The sequence below is a fragment of the Xyrauchen texanus genome, chromosome 18, assembly GCF_025860055.1.
Source record: "Xyrauchen texanus isolate HMW12.3.18 chromosome 18, RBS_HiC_50CHRs, whole genome shotgun sequence".
NCBI classification, from domain to species: domain Eukaryota; kingdom Metazoa; phylum Chordata; class Actinopteri; order Cypriniformes; family Catostomidae; genus Xyrauchen; species Xyrauchen texanus.
This window is the reverse complement of record NC_068293.1, coordinates 7,965,996-7,984,942: the sequence shown is the minus strand read 5'-3', so window position 1 is coordinate 7,984,942 and position 18,947 is coordinate 7,965,996. Positions and strand designations below refer to the sequence as shown.

Sequence of the window (18,947 nt, the reverse complement as noted above, 5' to 3'; positions counted from 1 at the left end):
TATATCACTATAAAATATAAACATTTACATCTTAAAATAATTTATATATATTATCTTTTCTTTGAGACAGTCAAAATAAGAAAGAAAAGATGACTGAAACAGGCAAATTGCTAGCAAGACATGGTGGTAGTCTTGTACTGTCTACTTACGTAAAAAAAAACATTTTGGGCCTTTATCGCATTCAAAACCTTTATTCTGAAAATGATTGCGTTCAGAGCCTTTACTATATTAAAGGACCAAAGAAGATACTAATATTTGTGACCTCGCACCCACACCACCAAAATGGTTCTTAGGAGTTATACAGTAATTGAAATAATATGCAAATTACATCATTAATTTTTACCATTGAAAGTAATAGAATAAAATTAAAACTGTGTTCATACAATTTTATTTAAATATCACACTAAATATTGCATTGTGGGTATTCCCCATAGCCTCAATTGTTTTTAGTTGTAAACACTTAAAATCTTAAGTCTTAAGATTTTTAAGGAAATTAAGTTCAAGGAACATAGATATTAAAATTCAGCCCAAAACTTGACACTTCAAATAATGTTTTATTAAGACAGATTGATTTTTCCAGTAATGACAGCATTAGGGTTTACAGTGTATTTGGTTAAGTTTACTGTCAGAAGGTCAACACTGCCATCATGTGGACGATTTAGGAAACTCAAAACAATGAGTCCAGTAACAGGCAAATTATAATTGATACAATTAATATTAACATCATTATGATATTACTTAAGTTAAACATTGTACATGTTCTTTATGAACATATACCTTTAAGTCAAGTCAGTTTTATTTGTATAGCGCTTTTCACAACCACATTTCATAGCAGCTTTATAGAAGATCAGCATTAACAGAAGTTAAAACCGTAATGTCTATAATGTCTATGAGTCATCATTGTGCAGTTTGATCAAATACGATTGTGAATTGTGTTTACAATTAGTAATTAAATAATAATTGTATGTATAACCCCAGTGAGCAAGCCGAAGTCGACTGTGACAAGAAACACAAAACTCCAGAAGATGTTGATTAATGGAGAAAAATAACCTTGGGAGAAACCAGACTCACTGTGGGGACCAGTTCCCCTCTGGCTAAACAACATGAATATAATGCCAGTATTAGTTATTTGTGTGCAGTGCAAGTCATGGTTTAAAATGATTAAACTAAGTAAGTGTTAAGGGCCAATGTTTAAACAAAGATAAGTGTTCAGCATCATGACAAATAGACATCTTTCCTCAGAGTGTGTCTCAGATTTAAATAGTAAGAGGAATCTGCAGATTTGTTATTGTGCTCATATACTTCACGATTCACCGCCATGTGTATATCTACCATATGAGTCCTCCTGAACAGAAAAAAGAAATTATGTTAACAAATACAACGTTATTGTAAAACTGACTGAAACTATAGAATAGAACAGAAAGTACAGTATTATTCACAATAGGAAAGCAACCTTTTCTGTCCCTCAGTTAAGGAGGATCGCAGAACTTGCAGGTACACAGACTGGTGGTTTGGTATCTCCAGTTTCTTCCCTCCAGTCCAGCAGTGACTCCAGAAGACATCTGCATCAGCTGGGATAGTCCTTGCCCTGCAAAACAGCCCGTCTGTCTCCAAATCTCCCTGATCTCCACAACCCATACATCCAGCACACTCCTGAGGCACTGACACATCATAGCTCTGGATAAAGAAGAGTTTAGGCTTGCCTGCCAGGCCAGGGCAGGAGTTTAGGGTGAACAGGTGCCTGATTGTGTCCAGGTTCAGTCCTGGGCCGTGGGAGTCAGTGGCCAGCAGGTCCGATGAGTGACTTCGGCTGATAATGCAGCAAACAAACGCACATGCCCTGTAGTGATCCCGCTGTCGGGCCACTTCAGTCAGAGTGGACAGCACATCTCTGACACTCAGCAGCTTGTGTATGATCACATGGAAGTGTAAGCCCTTAAATGTTTCCGCCAGCTGGTCTGCATGGACAGGAAAGCATAACGTTTGTTTTAGGTTTTACTTTTTAATTGCTTTGGTACTATTTTTAGATCTAAGAGCCACTAATAGTACAAATCACTAAACTGCTTAAGCATTCAGTGGGTCCAAAAGGTACCTGGGCACTTTTGGACATTTAAGTCACTCTTTAAAATGTCTAAACTTCACTTAGATCAGTAGATCAGACAAAATATCAAACCAAGAGCCATCTGGATCACTGACACATAAGGTCATCCAAGGGAATAAAAATGAGAAATCAAAGTCGTCAATTCAAAACACAGTATAAGACGATTTCAATCACAAACAATATAAAGAGTGCAATAGAGATCAGTGATTTCTCACCTCCTTCAGTGCCGACACAGTCTATGATTAAACACACTCCTCTGGGATCACTCTGCATACTGTATTCTTCATCCTGCTGCTCAAAAGAGTACAAATCAAAACACGTCACAAACCGAGTTTGACCACATTCTTATTGCTGAAAACCAATCACATTCTTCCTAATGCTTGTGCCAAATCTAAATAATATGCATTTACAATGATATTGAGTCCTTGTTGTTTTTGCATCATTAGGCTTAATGCTAAACTGTAATTAAGTCTAAAAAATAGACAACCAATCCCAGAAAGAGACTGCTCGGTGAACAATATAATAAAGTATATAAATGATATATTGCATATGTATGCATCTGCTTCCACACTAAAACTTGAAATAAACCAATCTGAACTGAGTGTAAATGCTCCTTGTGTTGAACACATATACATTACATTACACATTTAAAGAACAAATATGTTCTAATGTAGAATAAGTCATGTTTATTAATATAGAAATAACAGAAAACGTAACTCTTAAATCCACAATCATTACCTGACAACAGGAACTAAGTGCTTCTTTCTTCACAGCGGTCGTCTTATCTAAGAAAACAAAAACAAATGTATCTTATGTAATATGAAGGCAGGTCTATTACTGAGCAATATAATTACACTGAATAAAGAGTATCGGTTTAGACACACCTGTGCAAGAGCTTTCATTTAGACAAAGGGAGGCTCTATAAATAATAATAGCTAATAATAAAAATGTATTCTAAAATATGGAAAATAGTAGTGATAAAGAATGAGTAGGTGTGTACACGTTTACGCTAGTGTATTTTCTTGTTCTGGACACTTTGAATGCACTCACCACAGAATTTGAGAAGCTGCCTAACATTGCAGGAAACTGATGAATTGTTCGGCTGAGGAGAGTGTAAAGTGAAAATCAACACAATATTTTTAAGTTTTATCTTAGACAAAGCAATGAGGCTAAATCTCTCACCAATGCATTTCTGCATCTGCCGAGTTGTAATCTGTCTGGAGGGGAAGTTCCTTGGTTTGTCATTAGTCCTGTGAAAGCAATTCAATGTAAATCAGTGGAACATATTTTTGTAACACAATGTAACACAATTTTTTATCCTGGGTTGTAAGTGTAATTTCCTAAATGCTTGTGCCTCAAAATTTATTATTACCCACAAACTTTGCTTTTGTGACAAGGACAGTGATTTTTTTAAATGTACCTATTTCCAATGAGAAAATGGGCAAATTTGTGTCTTTTCGTTCACATAAAGTCAGAAAATAACAACATATGAATCCAAATGAACAAGTATTTATACTAAAGTAATACAAAAATGACTACAAAAGATTTAGAGTAGTTTTTTGAGATTTACGATTATACTGTAAATCACTTTCACAAATCAGCCCCCAAATGTAGTCTCCCATCATGTTCTCTTTGTACTGTCCTTAGTAGCTGCGTTCAAAGTCCAGTATATCCTGATGGAAGCGCTCGCCTTGATCCTCTGAGTATGCTCCCATGTTCTCCTTGAATTTATCAAGATGAGTATCAATTATAGGGACATCCTACAGCCCATAGTGCCATAGTTCTTCACCAGAGTCTCAACCAGCTTCACATAGTTTCCGGCCCTGAACCACTGCAACAAAGCTGTTCCAAGCCGCTTTCTCCTTAATAGTGAGCTTCATGTGGAATTCATTGCACTCCAGGATCTTCTTTAACTGTGGTCTTTGCCTCAGACAGCTTAGGAAAAAAGTCTTGAAAGTACTTTAAGGCTGCCGACTCCTAATCCAGAGCTCTGACTAATTGTTTCTGAAGGCCCAATTTGATGTGCAGTGGTGGCATCAGCACCTTCCAGGGGGTCCAACAGTGGCTCCCAATTGACGTTGTTCCTCGCAAGAGAGAACTTGGTCCACTGTTGTCTGTCTCGCCTGTGGTAGTGTGCCTTGGTGTCCCTGATGTCCCAAAGGCAAAGATAGGGGAAACTTGGTAAAACCACCTTGGAGACACATCAGGAATGCCACCATTTTGAAGACACCTTTGACCTCCCAGCCATACTCATCATACTTCAAGGCATCCAGCAAGGTCTTGATATGTATCCACTTATGCAGCTGGAACTAAACTGAACTGGTGGGCTAAATGCCCCTGTATTTACTATTTATATTACTGGAAAGTTCTAGAAACATCTAGAAGTTACTCCAAGTTTACTCGGCACTGAATCTATCTGGAATGTTCTGGAAAACAGGTACATTTCAAAATATTACTGTCCTGGTCACAAAAGCGTTTGTGGGGAATAATAGCCATTTTCTATACTTTTGAGGCATAAGCAATTTGAAAATAACACACTACCCAGGAACCAAAAAACTAAAATGTAATATTTCCTCTCAGATTTCCATAAGCATATTTCTAACAATGATGCAAGAGAAAAAAAAGAGTAAAGAGGAACTCAAGTCATTTTACATTCCTGTACTCATGCATCCTTTGTTACCATATGAATGATGTACTCAGTAAGAGACGATTACAGACAAATTACAATTTGTATTATTTGTTTAAAGCTACCATAACAACAAGTGTTTAATTTTTAACTGAGGGTGAATCTCACCTCGCCGCTGGTAATGGCTTATCTTTTTAGCCAGATCAGCCCTGTGAATGGATCTCAGGCAGTGTTCGATCATGTCCATCTTCTCACTAGAGAGCTGGTCGAGCTTCTCCAGCTCCACCACAATGTCTAGAAAACTCTGCAATTGTGAATACTTTTGTCAATGTTTTTGATGGTAAATACTTCTATGGGCAGACATTTTTAATTATCGGGTTTGGCTATTGTAGACAAATCTTAAAGCTACTGCATACAATTCTGCATACATCATACCTGGACGTTTTCCAGTTTATGTTTCGGTAAAGTGCCTCTCAGTAAGAATGTCAATGACTTCAGGTCTTCAGTGTCCATGTCCTCACTGACATCAGCCATCAGTAATCTAAAAGAACAGAGAATACATAAAAAAGACCACTTCTCATGCACATAGTTGGCCTATACACCATTCAGAAAGAAAAAAAATACAACTATATGGAATATTACCTGTATTCAGGTACAGCGTGTCCATGTTTTAACATTCCCTCAACCATACTCTTGTTGGTCATCAGCACTTCTCTCAGCAGATCGTAGCGTTTTATTTTCAGAACGAGCTCCATAAGGAGAACATAATCCATCCTAATTTGGCACAACACAGATTGTAACTTTCTTCTGGGATCAGAAGAGAACGTGTCCATATCAAGAGCCCCACACAGGTAAGAGATCTGCTTGCATTCTTCAGTGCTGAGCTCATCTGTGATTTGACTGATGGTGTGATACAGCTGCCCGGACATTCTGTTTCAAACTGACTGTGGAAAGAACAAAAACAGGTTTGTTGTCAGCACTTTCAATTACTCAAATAAATATTCAGGGGGGATTATGCCAGTTAGTTTCTTGTCAAAGCTAAACTTGTGAGCCAAATGATCATACAACTTCCACAATTGAATTTCTATGTATAGCCTATATGAAATTAGTCTTTTTCTTCACCTTATATATACGATTTGACTATATTTGTCTACATTTACTAGTGTAAAATTATGACATTAATATGAAATCTCCTTCAAATGATAAAATAATCTTTCAGGACCTTTCTGTCACAATAGTGCAATAGTCAATCTGTATGTATCTAACAATTTTTTATAGTTATAGAGTATGTCGTTTAATATAATTCTTTATGGTATTAGCCTACTAAATATGGTATTTTTAGCCTAAATTAAAGTTAATATGGTGTAGGTTTGTGACCACTATGTACTGTCATAAGGTCAGAAATTACAGTAAAATATTATGCAATCAAACGATAAAATGCAGACCTTACCTCGACAGAGCTGTTCTTCAGAGTAAGCGTTCAGTGAGTGAAACCTACTGGATAACCTAATGGTTTCTTTTAGAGTAAAGAGGAAATTAAAGTGATGCAATTCCAGTTAACTTAACGTGTGTGTGTGTGTGTGTGTGTGTGTGTGTGTGTGTGTGTGTGTGTGTGTGTGTGTGTGTGTGTGTGCGAGAGAGAGAAAAAAGGGATTTTCGCAGTAATGCCATAGAATAACCTTTTCTTTGGTTCCCCAAAGAATCTTTTCTTAAAAGTTTTTAAATATAACCTTGTGTGAAAATTTTGTTTTTGAAAGTCTAAACGCCAACAAACATGAATTGAGGCAGAATATTTCGTTAGATAAAAACATGTTGTGGATTTTAGAATCTACCTATTTTCAATAAATTTTGACTTTTGGACTTTACAACACTCTGGAGTTATTACAAATGTCCAAACAGGACAACACGAATTGGAAACAATCAGCCATCACTGGAATCAAAATACAGCACGAATAAATGAATCTGTTATATTAATAATAAACACCAGATGAACTTTACATTCTAATGAATGTGAAAATGTAGGCTATTAGTTCATCGACAACCACAGAACCTGCTATTGTAGCTGATTACAGATACAAATTTGATTATTTATATTCTATTAATTTCTTTGTAAAACACATATAGGCTATAGGTCTGTCAATATGTTTAAATGTTATAAGAAAAAACTGTTCGTCTATAGCTTCTTTCGCGCCCTCACCATATTCAAACTAACGAACCACGAATCGAAATATGAGGTCAATTCGCAAACGTGCTAAGGTATGCATTCAAATTTCACCTATTCAATATATAATAACGCTTCGAAAATGATTTGAGGGCAATTGAGCTCACTGTGTAGTTGGGGCGGCAATGTGGCAAACATACGAAAGTACACTGATGCGGAAGATGGGCGGAATAATGCTGAAAAGTTCAAACTGACAGACGACGAACTAAAAGCATTTGTTGATCTAGTTTATTTGAGAGGTGTTACCTGAGGCCAGGCCAGCTGACAGTCTTGCCTGGGCCCGGGACAAGATAATCTTAGATGGGCCCCCCATGCCCAGATCTCTCCTTTTCCCTTGCTCTTCCTCTCCTGTTCCTCTCATCTGCTCTTCCTCTCCTGTTCCCCTCCTCTGCTCTTCCCCTCCTCTGCTCTTCCTCTCCTGTTCCTCTCCTCTGCTCTGTGCATTTTGGGCACTTTTTGTGTGAAATCATATTTATTTTTTGTCCATCAAAAGTGTGCTTTCACTTTTAATTAAGCATGAGCAGCGCAGCAAAAATAGACTCGGATCTGGCCCATTATCTGTTCACCGATGCCAACAGTGACGCATTTCAGCCGGCTTTTTATTTCTCATCTCCATAAATATATCTAGTAGTAAAGCTAATGCAAGGGCTAGAAATCAATGAATTCTTTGCTAATACTTCCTCGTCATCATGGAGAGCGCAGTTCGCACCGCTTTCTCCTTTCCACAAGCGCGTGCTCTCCCGTGGCGTCTGTCGTTGCTATGCAACAATGAACTTGCGCGCCTGTAAAACGAGCGCGCCGCGTCGCTATTATGAGCTAATATCCAAAATATTTCCATATGTGTCTCTTTCCTCCTTTCTTATCAACAAGTGGATTTACAGCCACCACATCGGCAGCACCGCCGGTCGCAATGTCTCAGCACTTTTATGAAGAGGACGCAACTGCACGCGCTTCGGGCATGCACGCGCATCAAGTACCGGGTTTGAGAAAACCTGGTACCGTGGCGTGACGTTTAAAACAAAATTAGTACCGACTTGGTACCGAAGTACCGGGTCTTTGACAACACTCATAAACGTTGGCTGCGCTGTTTCTTACCTTGCTCTACGTTGACTTTACTAACGTTAGTTCCAGCTTCTCCGTCACCACCTTTTTTAAAATATTTGTTTAGGACATCTCGAAGGCCTCTATTTTCTTCTTCCCTTCTTCTCTTTTCTTTTCTTTTCTGAGCACCAGACTTGTGCTGACCGGACATTTTGATCGTAACGTTAGCCTACTGAACTTCAAATCAAATGACAACATCAAATTTTGATCAGTGGCCAAACCATTTTTGTTTTGGGGGTGGGCGGGGGTTCTTGACCACTATTTCAAGGACAATTAGGAAGAAAACAAATAAAAAGCTTTTATGTAACTCAAATATTAAATATTTTTTCCACAAATATGCCTATTTTATTTATTTTTTAACAATTATTCCATAATTTAATGAGGGCCCAGTTCAAACTATATAGGAGTTATACAAACTAAATATAGGAGCATATCCTAAAATGTTGACAATGTTGCCAGGACAAATGGATCTGGATCAACAGTAGACAGAATGTAGGTAAATTCAGTCTATAAGCATTTATAGGCCAACTGCCTAACTCGCAGTGACATTTTTAAGACCAATCCATTGGCTACTTGCAAGATCACATCTAGCGATCATTATGTGTCAGTAGCAGTGTCCCTGTCTGAAGACTAGTCGGTCACTTGACCTCTGAATTCGCGCTATTCGTAGGTTACAGTAGCTCGGCGCTTCTAGTGTTAAGGGGCTGTTTGTGGATGGGTTCATGGGGAGGCATGGCCTGGGCCATCTGCGTCTGCTCCGCATCATGGCCAGGGAAGATGTGGGGTTATCCTCCCCTGCCCTTAGAGAATTCCCGGTTGAGGATTTCCCTCTAGAACAGTCACGAAAGGAAACCCACATGCTTGACCAAGTGATAGTGATTGATAGTCAACATCTTCAGCCAGGCATCGCACTCACATATCCATATTTATAAATGGTAAAAGACTGGTTGTATAGAGTGTCACAAATGAAATCAAAGTGAGTGACAAATGAAAATACAACCCAGTTGTTGGTACTAAAGAGCTGGCTGGAAATGTTATTCCAGGCGGCTCATCATAATCAGATGGCAGGTCACTTGGGACATGGGAAAACACTAAGCCGTCTCATGGCCCGTTTCTATTGGCCAGGCATTCACAGGGATGTTCGGCGGTGGTGTGCAAAATGCCGTGAATGTCAGCAGGTGAATCCACTGGCCGCTCAAAAATAACCATTGCGCCCCCTCCCGTTGATTGAGGCCCCCTTCGAACAGATTGGCATGGACCTTGTCGGTCCATTAAAATGGACAGCATGCAGGCATTTTGTGTTAGTCCTGGTGGATTACACAATATCCGAAAGCAGTGCCTCTGCACAACATCTCAGCATGTAGTTGCAGAGGCACTCTTCATTTTATTATCTCCCGAGTGGGGATTCCAAAAGAAATCCTCACTGATCAGGGCACTGCTCTTATGTCTGGGGGTTAAATCGATTCAGACAAGCATGTACCATCCAAAATCGGATGGCTTGAACTATTTAATCAGACCTTAAAAAACATGTGTTGTAAGGCGGAGGGCGTGGCCGAGTCGTGATTCCCCCACACCTCGCCCCTAATCAGACTAATTTGCCCTTGAGAGGGATAAGGGCCGACCGAAGATGGCAGTGCTATAGTGAGAAAGATTTACGGACAGCTGTCCAACACCTGTATGTGTGTTTGTCTTTTTGGTTCAGTTTTATATTAAACTATTATTTATATTGTCAAGCCTGTTCTCGCCTCCTCCTTTCCATTAATCCCTTTACAATATGATGTACGAAGATGCTCAGAACTGGGATAAGTGGCTCGAACCCCTGTTATTTTCAGTGCAAGAGGCCCCACAAGCCTCCACAGGGTTGTCCATGTTTGAATTGTTATGTGAGTGTAAGCCCTGTGGTGTGAAGGACCTTCACAGAGCAAAAATGAAATTCAATACATTCTTGACCTGAAAGCAAAACTCCACACACTAGGGTAACTATCACAGGAGAATTTGCTACAGGCGCAAGAACGTCAGTCCCAGCTGTATAACAGGGGAGCTCGGCTACGGGAATTTGCACAGGGAAATAAAGTGCTTGTATTGCTGCCCACATCAAGCTCGAAATTTCTTGTGAAGTGGCAAGGGCCCTTTGAGGTCACAAGGCGTGTTGGGGAAGTCGACTATGAGGCAGTGCATACGGATAGGGTTGGGCAAGTCAGATTTATCACCTCAATCTCCTAAAACCATTGACAGATCCCCTTAACGGCGATGTCCTGTGAAAAAAATTGCCTTCTCCACACTGTTTGATTTACACCAATTTGTGACCCTCCCGTTTGGTTTGTTTGGGGCACCGGCTACGTTTCAGTATCTTATGGAAAGCATCCTCAGACCACATGCTATGTATGCCATCTGGATGACATCATTATTTACAGTAATGATTGGCAGCAGCACATGCAGCATCTTGGGGCTGATCTGAGGTCGCTGCGACAAGCAGGGCTCACAGTAAACCCGAAGAAGTTGAACGCAAAGGAGCAATTTTACTTTTTGTTTTCAGAGCTTGTAAATATATTTGTGTTCTGTGCATCAGTCATGTCTAAATTAACAATCATTTAAATAATTTAAACCCGAATTGGGCATGTGGAGATACGGTATCTGGGGTTCCACTTGGGTCACGGTCAGGTGCTGCCCCAAATTGATAAAACTGCAGTGATTACAACCTGCTCAAGACCCAAGATCAAAAAGGAGGCGAGACAGTTCCTGGGGCTGGCTATTATCAACGGTTTGTGCCTAATTATTAGAACGTCACCAGCCTGCTGACTGATTTCACTAGAAAAGGAGCTCCAGACCTAGTCCAGTGGACAGAGCTGTGCCAACAAGCGTTCACGTAGGTAAACGCTGCACTTTGTGGCTGGCCGCTTCGGCATTCCCCTGACTTCTCTCTCCCTTTTGTTTTGTAGATGGATGCATCGGACAGGAGGCTGGGTGCGGTGTTCTCCCAGGTGGTGCAGGTGGAGGAGCGCCCTGATAGTCATAAGCTCTCTATGAGGAGACTAAGTACAGCACCATAGAGAAGGAGTGCTTGGCCATCTAGTAGGTGGCCCACACTCTCAGCTGTTGGGATGAGCATTCACCCTCTGTTCAGACCATGCCCCACTCCAGTGGCTTCACTGCATGAAGGATGTCAAAGACTGGATCACCCACTGGTATTTGGCACTCCAGCCATTCAAGTTCGTGGTGGTCTACAGGCTGGGGGGGCAGATTGCCGTTGCGGACTTCCTCTCCGGGGGTGGGGGGGTCAGATGGAAGATTCGTCTTGGAAGAGCGTGAGCGATAAGGGTACTCACCTGAGATGAATTGCTGGTAATTGCTTGTTTCTATGTTAGCAGTAAGAGATGGGGAAATAAAAGGGGCCAGACCTCAGTGTGAGGAGAGAGTGAAACAGACACCCAAAGCTGTTTGTGTTGGCTGCTGCCATCTGTAAAATTTAAGCTTCACAGTTACGCTTGATGTGAAAGTGTTTTATTTTGTTGGAAGTTGGAATCGCCGTCTCCCACTTCCTCATTTCATTAAACTCATTACAAATATGTATAAATATGCATACCATACAAGTTTGATATTTTGTTTTTAGTTAACGGTGCTTTAATATACTTTTGAATTTCACATTCTACCAATTTGCACACGTTGGTTGCCCAGCTCTTTACGGTGTAAAAACATTTGTGAAAATTATGCAATTTTTTGCTATGCGTTATCAATAGCACATCAAACAACCTAAATAAGCAGATGCTGCAGACTCTTGAAGTAATATTGAAAAATACCTGTGGATTCAAAAGCTTTAGGTTGATTGGCTGTGCAAATGGGGCATGACAGTGAAGCATTGAGAAAAGTCAAATGCAGTCATTATGTGTGACACATTCCCTCTGTTTTTAATCTGTAAATGTGACAGGCTCTTGGACTAGGAGGGTAAGATCAGCAAAAACAGATACTAAGTGTTACACTCCCACCCCTATCGAGTTGTTCTGCGTCTGCTAGTTTGGAGCCAGCTTTAGGTGTTTCGTATATTTGTGCCACATTACTGATTTATGTTATAAGTTTATGCTAAATTTTAGCTAGCAAAAGCAAACATTAGCATGCTAAATAAGAAGTTTAATGTTTTATTAGTCACATACATAACCATACACAGTACAACATGTAGTGAAATTCTTGATATGACTTTTCTCACCACAGTTTACGATAAAGATTATATATACTATATATAGATAAGGATTAGTAATTGTTGCTTTACACAAAGAGCAAGATGTTTGTGTACCCATCCTAAACCTGACAAAAAAGCTCAACTCTTCACCACAATAACCAAGCATAACTGAATTGGTTCTAAATCTCAAAATAACAACATTAACAATAATTTTCTAATTTTGTTAAAAAATTCCATAAAATAAGACTTAATTTAAAAAAATTTACTCTCTGCATCAAGTCAAATGCAAAGCATGATGTATACATATTGTAATTTAGTAGAGTGCACATTTAGACAATCAAATTAAAGCAAAGAAAACAAGTTTGGAAAAGGAACCATTTTTTGTGCAACGTCTATTAAGACCTCTTTTCTGGTAGCTATTTAACTACTAAAGAAATTGAGAAAGACATTAAAAAAATGACTCTGCATTTATAACATGATTGTTTCAGTCTTGTTGCAGATCTTACTTTCAATGTAGAAACAGTTATAATACATGTTATAACAAGAGTATTTATTTTAAGATTTCTCAAATGTTTGGTAGTTTCAGACTATCTATTATTTTAAGATTAGCACCATGCGATTCTCTTCATACACCCATGATATTGTTTTTTTAAAACACTAGAATTTATGTTTAAAGCCAGATGTAAATTTTTACCTAAATAAGTAATATCAGTGAAAGACTTAATTTAAAGACTGATGGCTCTAAACATTTTACTACAAATATCAATGAAACATTCACCAAAACAGCCTAGTTGAATTCACTTATATTTATTATTTAGACAGGTCATGGGAAACATAAGAATGATTCAACACATAGGTATAGGATGGGCTTTCATGGGCGAATGTCTTTATGGAAAGACAACAACAGGCTTAAAACCTGCAGGAAACACAGAGTCTGGTGGTGACTGGCTCCCCTGAGCTGTAACTACTGTAGGCAAGCCTTGATATTAGTGCTCCGACTTCTTAGGTGGGAAGAAAGCATACTCGACTGCCAGCGCCACCGCAAATGCTGCGAATCCAGTCTTAAATCCACGGAGGAGAATATCTCGGAAGGTAACAGGGATGCCAAAGCTGCCAGTATATCTCCATGCCTCATTCCTGCAAAAACAAAAGCGTTGTTGTCTTTGTCACTTACTCTCAGATATAAGGCGCAACTGGCTAAATGCTCTTCAATCCATTTAATTCCATAAAAAGCACTAATCTGCTCGCCTAAATTGAAGAGATCCTTTGTATCAACTCTATAGAACTATAATGCTTCTAACAATACATATTGCTCTGAATGAGTTTGACTAAGAATAATGCCTAACAAATCAAACAACAAGTCCCTTAGATTTGTACAGAGGGGAGTTTATAATACGTCGCTGCATTCTTTTTTTTCTTTTGTCCCCAATATGTCATGCCCAATTCCCAATGCGCAAAGTCCTCATGGTGGTGTAGTGACTCGACTCAATCCGGGTGGTGGAGGACGAATCTCAGTTGCCTCCGCGTCTGAGACCGTCAATCAGCGCATTGTATCACGTGGCTTGTTGAGCGTGTTTCTGCGGAGACGTAGTGCAGGTGGAAAATTCACACTATTCTCCGCGACATCCACGCACAACTCACCACACGGCCCACCGAGAGCGAACCACATTATAGTGACCAGGAGGAGGTTAACCCAACATGTATTTTGGGTTCCACAAAAATGCAGAGGGATTGTTGTTTGGAGATGGTTTCCATTTGGGTAAAACACGTGGGAGAGAAGTGGCAGCGAAACTGTCATGGACAACATGTCCGCTCACCCACGGGACAATCATTTCAGAGAGATAAAGGTACGTTGTGATAGTTCTGCTTGTTTTCCAAACAGTTTTTGAAAGTTGAGAGACAACACTAAGAGACAATTAGCTAAGTCACAACTAAGAAGACAAACAAAGTGATCTCATGTTGCCATTTGCAGAAAATACGTAGCTTGCTTTCTAGTGGCCAGAGAGTCGTTGACTAAAACGGCGCTAGATACACAGTAAGGTTTGCTTTTCATAGTAACAACTAAATATAACAACTAATAAATATAAATATGGAATCAGATAATACTAAGTCCTACTAAGTCCTGTTATTAACAACGGCAATGTGGCACAGTGATGATTTTAATATTAAGTTCAAGTTGGAACACAACACAATTGTACATTTCCATACAGTGTGAGTGAACTTGTGGTTATTAAAGTTATAGCTAGCACCTAGCTATATATTAGCAACAAGCTTGCTATCCAAAAAACATGCATACTATTGTTGTAGCTTAGTAGCTGGCTCAATTAAATTAGTCTAGCCTTTCTTTAACAAAACAAGGTCTGTCCTGATCTGTAATGATCAGAGGCCCGTGGCATAATGACCATTTAAATATTAAGATATCAACTTAATGTTATATTTGGCTATGTATCTATGGTGTTGATGGTAGTTTTTTAAATGTTCATGGTTCTTTTCAAAGTTCTTTGTAATCTGTAATTTAAAGGTCAGTCTGGTATTGAAAATGTAATTAATATTTTTATTACGAGAACAAAAATAAAGTTTGTTTATTGATCAACCCAGTTTTGTAATGTAATTCAATACTTTATACCATGATATAAGCTTCAACAATTATCGTGACGTGAAAGGTTTGTACCTTCACATTCCTTCATGAACAGCATAAAGGCTCAGATAATTTGGAGTGATTTATGGCTATGCATGTAAATAAATACCCACAGCAAATTAATAATTATGAGTTTTTAATTTTGTTTGTCAAGTTGTGATACATCAAACTCTATATGATGGTGACATGAGCCACTACTCAAATCCTCAAAGTAAGCATAGGATGCTAAAATAGTATTATTGACAACAAAATCCAGCAATTATGTTCATATTGCACTGATATGAGTTCTGAAGAAATTTAGCCAAAAAATGTAATAATCTCACCGAGCCCAGGGGTCCCTGAGTCCTCTTCGAGCAAGCCTCTGCTGGGTCACTTCCAGCGGTGTTCCTTCCCATTTCCACACTTTGTAGTCTGGCATGGACAATTTGCCGTGCCCATGGCCATGATCTCCACCCATGACTGTTGCTGAAGGGATAACACAATTATTAACAGTAGCAGACAAAGCTTAAGCAATCTTTGTTTTAGTTTTACAGAGGCTTATTTTTCCTGACATAACCAACTCAGTTAATTGTTCAGACTACTAATACGCTGATGTGGACACATCCACAATGTGAAGTCCCTTGAAGAGCAGGTCTGGAAACACTGAACTAAAGTCTCTACAGAAGACCTAAGGGAATGACAGTTAAAGGAATATTCCTGGTTCAATCAAAGTAAAAATCTGGGTTCCAGTGATGCACTTACAATGGAAGTCTGTAAACATTAATATACTCAGTTTCAACAGTATAGCCACAAGACATAATATACATGTTAACATGATTTTAGTTTGATAAAATCACTTGCTAACCTTTTCTGTGTAAATATATATAAAATAAAACTTTGTTGCCATGACGACATAACGCCCTAAATAAGCCCTAAACCTAAAAAGACTGTAAAAACTGGTTTAAACAACTTTACATCTCAAATGACTTTTAACAGAATCCAAGTGCTTTTGATAAAATTATGAGCTTCACATTTCTGTTTAAACCCTCCAAAAATTGTCCCCCATTCACTTCCATTTTAAGTTCCTCACTGTAACACAGATTTTTGCTTTTTTATTTTTGAAAGAAAAGGAGGAACGATTCCAAGTTCATTTTTGTGGTAATCAACATTAAGCCGCAAAAACTTTCGATTGAGTTTAACTTGTATTGAACCCGGATTATTCCTTTAAAATCATCTTTAGAGATTGAACTGTATGGTTTATTCGCTGTCGTTCTTCACTTTTGATACGTAATTCCCCCCGCACGTAGTAGTGATGTCACTCTGCTTACATTTAATATATAATTTTCTGTATATAAATGGAATTAATGTTAACAAATTATACATCTTTTCAAAAGTCTAAGGGTTCAGTATTGATATCCGATCTCTGTTTCACGATAGCAATGCCCCAGAAACAGCAATGTAGTTATTTGTGCCAGGAGTACAAATGAAAACATGCAATATCAAAACGTGACTTCATACCTTTGTTATGAAAACACGATCGCCACATGAATCCAGTTCACCACACTTGGGTCAATTGTCCATGAAAAGCATTAATTGTAAAACATCCAATAGCACTTTGTCCATAAAAGTGATAAATATTTATATATTCTCCATTGTTTACATGTGATCTCGCATGAAAGAATTACCCTTCGTCATCGTTCTTCAACAAACTATGCAAACTGAGCAGCATTCATGTTGTAAAACTGTATATTATCTGATATATTAGTCTTGTAAACAAAATGAGTGTCTCAAGTCTATTTTTAAAAATGTGTAGTTTTATTCATAATAGAGGGGACCTATGACTGCAGTGCAGTCAGATTTTGTGTTGTCTTGAAAGGAGGAGCTTTAATTTTACTCTATATGCTTACAGTGATTATACAGAGGGGAAAAAAAGCTTGCAGGAACCTCATTTTTTGTTAGATCATCTTCAAATTTGAAACATAACTTCTACAGACTTGTGGCTTTGAGAACTTTTTGTATTTCTGGATTGGCTTGGCACTTTTATTATTGTTTTTTTTAGATTATAAAAACACGTCCATTACATTAAACTTCAGCTTCTCTAACTTTAAAAAATAACAACATATATTAATTCTGACATGGTAAATACAGCCCAAAGTGTCGTCTTTCAAAAGATATTACAACTGTGTCCATACTCCAAATGGTCCAGTAAATACAACCATTTAAGTTCAGGTAAGCCATTTTCATGATTTGTGCTCAAAAAGGGGGTGCGTATCAACAAGTGTTAAGATACAGTTTGCAACGCAAGCATTTAAGCTAATGACAGCCAACTATAAACATTCATGACCTCTGATACCGTTTTTAGCAGAAAATATATATACAGTCTCCCGTCAAAACCCAAATTAAATCGGCATGAAAAGTGGTGTACAAATAGTGTTCGTGAGTAAAGGAGCAGCATAACTACCTTTTTTAAGCAAAGTGACCTCCAGTACGGACACACAACCAAAGCCGGAAGTGCACTTACCACTTCCTGAGAAGAATGGTTAACGTCTCTGAAATGCATTTATTTTTTTCAAATGTATATCAACATGATATAAAATTAATAAAATGATCTGCTATTGAAGCCCTCGAGAAGGAATTAACTTTGCGCCGTTTTTCAACAAATATAACCTTATTTTGACAAATTCTCCAACCAGTCCTCCAAAAGTCTGACCAGTTCGCGCATGCGCACTGTTTTAAATCCCACACTGGGAACAAATCTCTATATTGCTCGAGTTAAACTGGTTTAAAAACATTTGTCGGGTTGGTGGGTGCTAATTTTACTCGGAACAAAAGGAAAATAATAACCAGAGGCTACATCACAAATACATAAAATTAGTTGAAGGGAATTTAGCAATACTATTTACAAGAAAAAGAGGAAACAATGCAACAGTTATTTCATAAAATATCCTTGGCCTTTCCGTGTTGTCATTATTTATGTGAGAGAAACTTCACATTGGGAACGCGGGCCAGTGTTGAATGTCCCACGCACTGATCTAGAGAGCGAGATAAATAAAGCTTTCTGAATTGAATTGAGAGAGAGACCACCGACAACATTCACACGCTACACAGTCAACCAGCACGTGCATCAAAAAAGCAAAGGCAAAATGTGTGCATGCTTTGTTGATTTTAAAAAAAGCATTCGATTCCATCTGGCATGATGGTCTATATTATAAAATTCTACAATCCGGCATTGGGGGTAAAATGTACGACACTATCAAAACTATGTATTCAGACAACTGGTGCGCAGTTAAAATTGGCAATAAAATAACAGAATTCTTCACACAAGGGCGAGGAGTAAGGCAGGGCTGCAGTTTGAGTCCAACACTTTTCAACACCTACATTTGAGTTAGCAGTGCTACTGGAACAATCTGCAACACCTGGACTTACTCTAAATCATTTTGAAGTTAAATTTCTTCTCTATGCAGATGATCTGGTGCTGCTGTCAGCTACTGCACAAGGGCTACAGCAGCACCTGGACCTGCTGGAGAACTACTGTCAGAATTGGGCCCTGACAGTCAATCTGAAAAAACTAAAATGATGATTTTCCAGAAAAAAGCCAGATTACAGTACACCAGAGACAAAATCACTCTGGGGAACACTGCAATAGAACACACCCGACACTACGACTACCTCGGTCTAAAAATGAGTGCTTCAGGGGGTTTTGGTCTGGCAGTGAATGCACTAAAATAGAAAGCTAGAAGAGCATTCTAAGCTATTAGGGGCAAATTTACCCAAGTTGACATTCCTGTAACAATCTGGTGTAAGATCTTTGATAGTATTATAATGACTATTGCTCTGTACGGATGTGAGGTTTGGGGTCCACTCTGTCTGGCAGATTACTCGAGATGGGACAAACACCCCATAGAATCCCTGCATGCAGAATTCTGTAGAAACATTCTGAGAGTTCAGAGAAGAACACCTACTAATGCATGCTGGGCCCAACTAGGCAGATACCCCCCTTATAATACATATTGAAAAATGATCCCTCAAATTTGGACACACCTAAATTCAATTTCCCCTAACACACTGCAACATGAAGCCCTTAAAACCCAAGAGATGAAGCCTACA

At 38.7% G+C, this 18,947-nt stretch overlaps 2 protein-coding genes across 2 annotated transcripts; both read right to left on the bottom strand.

The window, feature by feature from the left end:
* Positions 1–546: 546 nt before the first annotated feature.
* Positions 547–6,294, bottom strand: LOC127659236 (CASP8 and FADD-like apoptosis regulator). The gene is made up of 10 exons (XM_052148964.1): positions 6,178–6,294; positions 5,370–5,671; positions 5,163–5,268; positions 4,896–5,031; positions 3,284–3,351; positions 3,152–3,203; positions 2,840–2,886; positions 2,317–2,392; positions 1,454–1,958; positions 547–1,345 (listed from the first exon to the last, which is right to left on the bottom strand). Exons 2-10 carry the CDS (start codon positions 5,654–5,656, stop codon positions 1,216–1,218), a joined length of 1,407 nt encoding a protein of 468 aa, XP_052004924.1. The 5' UTR covers positions 5,657–5,671; positions 6,178–6,294; the 3' UTR covers positions 547–1,215.
* Positions 6,295–12,185: 5,891 nt separating this feature from the next.
* Positions 12,186–17,456, bottom strand: ndufb3 (NADH:ubiquinone oxidoreductase subunit B3). Its single transcript, XM_052148687.1, has 3 exons — positions 17,302–17,456; positions 15,185–15,326; positions 12,186–13,360 (listed from the first exon to the last, which is right to left on the bottom strand). Exons 2-3 carry the CDS (start codon positions 15,316–15,318, stop codon positions 13,210–13,212), a joined length of 285 nt encoding a protein of 94 aa, XP_052004647.1. The 5' UTR covers positions 15,319–15,326; positions 17,302–17,456; the 3' UTR covers positions 12,186–13,209.
* Between the last annotated feature and the right edge of the window lie 1,491 nt (positions 17,457–18,947).